This window comes from Lactuca virosa, chromosome 6 (genome assembly GCF_052849685.1).
Source record: "Lactuca virosa cultivar CGN04683 chromosome 6, Lactuca_virosa_CGN04683_v6, whole genome shotgun sequence".
NCBI classification, from domain to species: Eukaryota; Viridiplantae; Streptophyta; class Magnoliopsida; order Asterales; family Asteraceae; genus Lactuca; species Lactuca virosa.
The window spans coordinates 104,268,546-104,273,441 of NC_136431.1; the positions used below are offsets into that span (position 1 = coordinate 104,268,546).

Consider the following 4,896-nt stretch of genomic DNA (forward strand, 5'->3'; position numbering starts at 1 on the left):
GTCATCCACGTACAAGAGTAAGTAGATCTTTGAACCATTGTCACCTTTCTTAAAATAAACGCAGCTATCATAGGTGCACCTGCTGAATTTGTGACTGGTCATGAAAGAATCGAACCTCTTGTACCATTGTCTAGGAGACCGCTTGAGGCCATAAAGAGATTTGTTCAACTTGCATACGTAGTTCTCCTTTCCAGGAACTACAAAACCTTCAGGTTGTTGCATAAAAATCTCTTCCTCAAGCTCACCATTTAGGAAAGCTGTAGTGACATCAAGTTGTTCTAACTCAAAATCGTTAAAAGCAACCAACCCCAACAATACACGAATGGAAGTATGTTTGACAACTGGGGAATAAATGTTAGTGTAATCAATACCAGGAATCTGACTGTAGCCTTTAGCTACTAACCGAGCTTTGTATCTTGGTTTATCATTTGGGTTGACAGGTTCCTTGAGCTTGTAGACCCACTTGCATTTAACTGGTCTCTTCCCTTTCGGAATAGGAACTAAATTCCAAGTACTGTTTCGCTGCAAGGATTCCATCTCATTTTGCATAGCGAGCATCCAATCATTTGAGTCTTCAGATTTGATAGCCTCGTCATAATTTGCAGGCTCCGTTGCAGACTCAATATTATCAGCAACAATAAAAGCATAGGCAACCAAATCAGATTCAGCATACCTCTTCGGAGGAATAATCTGTCTTCTCGGTCTATCTCTTGCAATGCTTGGAGTAGTAGCTTGTGGTTGTGAAGGTGTTGAATCTTCACCAACAACATGCTCATCCGACGAAGAAGAATCTTGATGCTGATTTGTACTCTGATTAGTGGTAGGTGAAGTAGGAAGCTCCACCTCCATTTGAGCATTCTCTTTATTTGCTTCGGATGATACATCTGATGCATCTGTTCTTTTAGAAGAGTCAGCAACTGGTTGAAATATAGCAGACTCATCAAAAGTAACATCTCTTGAGATGATAATTTTCTTCAAATCAAAGCTCCATAACTTGTAACCCTTTACACCTTGATTGTACCCAAGAAAAATGCATTTGATTGCTCTTGGTTCTAGCTTCCCATTGTCAACTCGTACATACGCTGGACATCCGAATGGTTTTAAATCGGAATAATTTGCAGGTTTACCGGACCATAATTCAAACGGAGTTTTCTTCTCGATTGCTCGTGACGGTGATCGGTTGATAACATAGCAAGCAGTCGAAGCAGCCTCCGCCCAAAAAGACTTTGGCAATTTGGAATTAGAAAGCATACACCAGACCTTCTCCATAATGGTGCGATTCATTCTTTCAGCTACACCATTTTGTTGAGGTGAATGGACTACTGTGTGATGTCGAGTAATGCCTTCCTTTTGACAATAGACATTAAAATCTTCTGAGCAAAACTCAAGTCCATTATCCGTATGAAGATACTTTACGACCAGACCTGATTGCTTTTCAACCTGAACTTTCCAATTTCTGAAGGTAGAGAAAACGTCTCCTTTATTTTTTAAGAAGAAAGACCACACCTTCCTGGAGAAATCATCAATAATAGTGAGCATATAAATAGCTCCACCTTTTGAAGCAACTCGAGCCGGTCCCCACAAATCCGAGTGAACATAATCAAGTGGTCCTTTCGTTGTATGGATACCACTTGCAAACCTTACTCGTTTTGCCTTGCCATATACACAGTCTTCACAGAAATCCAAATCAATAATCTTTTGTTGACCAAGTAAACCTCTTCGATTCAATTCTGACATGCCTTGAAAACTCATATGGCCGAGTCGAAGGTGCCAAAGACGGGAGTGATCTGGATCAGAAAGAGACTTTGACACAACAACAGCATCACTCGAAATTGTTTGCCCGTCAAGAAAGTAAAGATCTGAGGTTTTTCGTTCGGCTCTCAGTTTGTCGGAAGCGTCTTTGAATACCCTGAGAACTCCACCTTTACCAGCAAACTCGTATCCCTTTTTGTCAAAGGAACTGAGAGATAACAAGTTTCTTCTGAGGTCTGGAACATATCTAACATCCCCCATGGTTCGAATAACTCCGTCAAACATACGGATCCTGACTGAACCATGTCCAAGAACTGGACATGTAGTATTGTTACCCATCAACATATAGCCCTGGTTAACCTTTTCAAATGTGTAAAACCAACTTTTGTTGTGACACATATGAAAAGTACAACCAGAGTCGAGTATCCAATCACCAGTGGAATCCAGTTTATCTGAATAAACTGTCAAAAGTTCTCCAATACCTTCGACCTCAGCTAGATCGGCTTCACCCGAAGTGCTAGCTTGTTTACCATTTGCTGCCGTCTTCTCTTTTTCTTTGTTCTTCAACTTGAAGCATTCTTCAAGCATATGTCCCTTCTTGTGACAATAGTTGCAAAACTTTCGTTTGCCTTTTGACTTGGATCTGGTTCTGTTGGAAGATTGAGAAGTTCTACTTCTCTCTGTTGTTCTTCCTCTGGCATTCAAACCTTCGGCTTTAGCATCACTTGAACCACCAACAGTAATATGCTTCATCTTCTCTTTTGAATCCAAAGCTGTATAGACTTCATCTAAAACTAGAGTGTCACGGCTATAGATAATAATATCACGAAAATGGCTATAGGATTCTGGCAACGATGATAGTAAGAATAGAGCCAAGTCTTCATCTTCATACTGAACATCCATATTCTCTAAGTTATTTACTAACTCTTTAAATGTGGATATATGTTCAGTTAAAGAGCCTCCTTCAATCATCTTGAGATTGAACAACCGTTGCTTCAAATGCAACTTGTTTGGTAAGCTCTTGGTCATCAACAGTTGTTCCAACTTTAGCCATAAAGAAGCCGCTGATGTTTCTTTTAGAACATCTTGCAAAACATCGTTTGACAAGTGCAAACGAATTTGGGATAAAGCCTTCAGATCTTTCATCTCCTTTTCTTCTTCGGTCCATGTATCGGGCATCTTATTGAAACCCAAGAGCGCCTTGTGTAAATCCATCTGAATGAGAATGTCTCTCATCTTTACTTGCCACAACAGAAATCGGGTGTTACGATCCAGTAGTGGAATATCGTATTTTACCGAAGACATGATTAATTACTTGATAAAATGATTCCAACGAGCTAATATCACAACCTGGATGCTCTGATACCAATTGTTGTAAAATACGACGGATACGAATTGACTTAAATAATATTAGCTCAATGCGGAATGGGATCAAAAATTATCAAAGCGTAATAATCACAACGTAATACGAATAAAATAAATAGAATAGAGATACATGAATTTACGTGGAAACCCAAATCGGGAAAAAAACCACGGGCGGAGGAAGCCGAGAAACAATTCACTATAATTTGCAGTGTTTACAGGGATTATGAAAGAGATTACAAATAGAGTGGGAGAGCTAAAATACACGGTGATGTATAAGTATATATATTTAATGCTTTTTTATATATACTTTGATTTTGGTTCGTGTTCTACGCTATTGTTCTGCTGCAACACAGATATTTATAGGGAGAGTAGCCGTAAAGTTTCTTCCAATTAACACCAAATTGTCGTAATGTTTGACAACTTTCTTACCGTCCAAATTTGCCGTCCATTGACAATAATAAACAATTGTTTAGCAAAACAATTATTTGGCCGACTATTGCGTAGTCAAAGAATTCAATTCAAATGGAACCGCCATTTTTGATATATATATCTATATATGCCGTCCATCAATATTCAATTACAATATATATTACTATTCATAGTCAAACTATGAATAGTAAATGATAAGTTACTAAAATAACCCCTGAACTATTTGCCACTTGCTAATTTTGGAGACAACTTTTCCGCGTCAATAATGGTTGTGAATATTTGATCCAAGAGATGAAGTTGCTTCTTCATATTCCGCTCCACGCCTTGTAGATCAAGCCATGCAAGACTAGGGAAGATATCAGACACATTCGGCTGTCCCATGAGCTCAACAATATTCGCTGAAACAATCTGCATCTCTGCTCCAAAATGGCTACCGTTTGGTTTTTGAGCTCCCCAAACCATGCTCTTTAGGACGTTGGCCTCTGTCAAGAAAGCAATCTCGCTAATGTTGATTGAGGTTCCAATTTTACTATATACATTCTTGATAGTTTTCCTAACTTCATCCCTTCGAAAATACCTGGATGCTTCGAGATTCTTGTTGCTTAGGACCTCATGGACAAAAATCTTGCGAAGGTTACGCCAATCTGAGTTGTTGTCAGAGAATGCTATATCTTGACCCCCATAAGTGATTGTTAAAGCTGCAATTGTTGAATTCCGGTTAGCAAAGATCTCATCCTGCTCACGAACCACCACCTTTGCTAGCTCAGGTGTGCTTATCACCACATGAAGTTTGCTCCCGAGATAGAACTTGAAATGGGACCATAACTGTGCGCCATGTTAAGGAACTGTTTGTGCAGGTCTCGACCAAGAAATGGAAGGTAGCCAACAATTGGCAATGAACGGGGACCAGGTGGCAATGGTGGTCCACCATTGGAGGAGCTTAAAGATGTCCATCTGTACCACAAAACAGTCAAAACCATTGCTGAAATGGTTAGAGTAAGCTCGTCTTTGTTGTTGTTCATCACTTCCCACCACCGTGACCCCTGGTTATTAAGTTGTGCCATTTTTGCAATTGATAATCATGACTACGTACGATAATATATACAATTCGACGGCTGCATTTAAGCCCCAAGTATTCGTCAAAGTAATTTATTAAAATAGTAGTTTTATTTATAATATTCGCAAGTTTAGCCAATGAATGCTGAAATACTGCCATCCACTTGCATTATCGTAGTCACATGTGAAGCCTTGCTTGTCGCTTACATATCTTTTGAATGATAGATATGATAATCGTCATCTTTTAAATATTAATTTATGAAGCGAAAATTCGACCATATTTTGGATTGCATT

The 4,896-nt window shown here is 39.1% G+C and overlaps 1 protein-coding gene across 1 annotated transcript; it reads right to left on the bottom strand.

The window, feature by feature from the left end:
- Positions 1–3,765: 3,765 nt before the first annotated feature.
- On the bottom strand, positions 3,766–4,610 carry LOC145121820 (inactive cytochrome P450 76AD1-like). Its single transcript, XM_079057520.1, has 2 exons — positions 4,355–4,610; positions 3,766–4,244 (listed from the first exon to the last, which is right to left on the bottom strand). The coding sequence occupies exons 1-2, from the start codon at positions 4,608–4,610 to the stop codon at positions 3,766–3,768; spliced, it is 735 nt and encodes a 244-aa protein (XP_078913646.1).
- Positions 4,611–4,896: the final 286 nt, after the last annotated feature.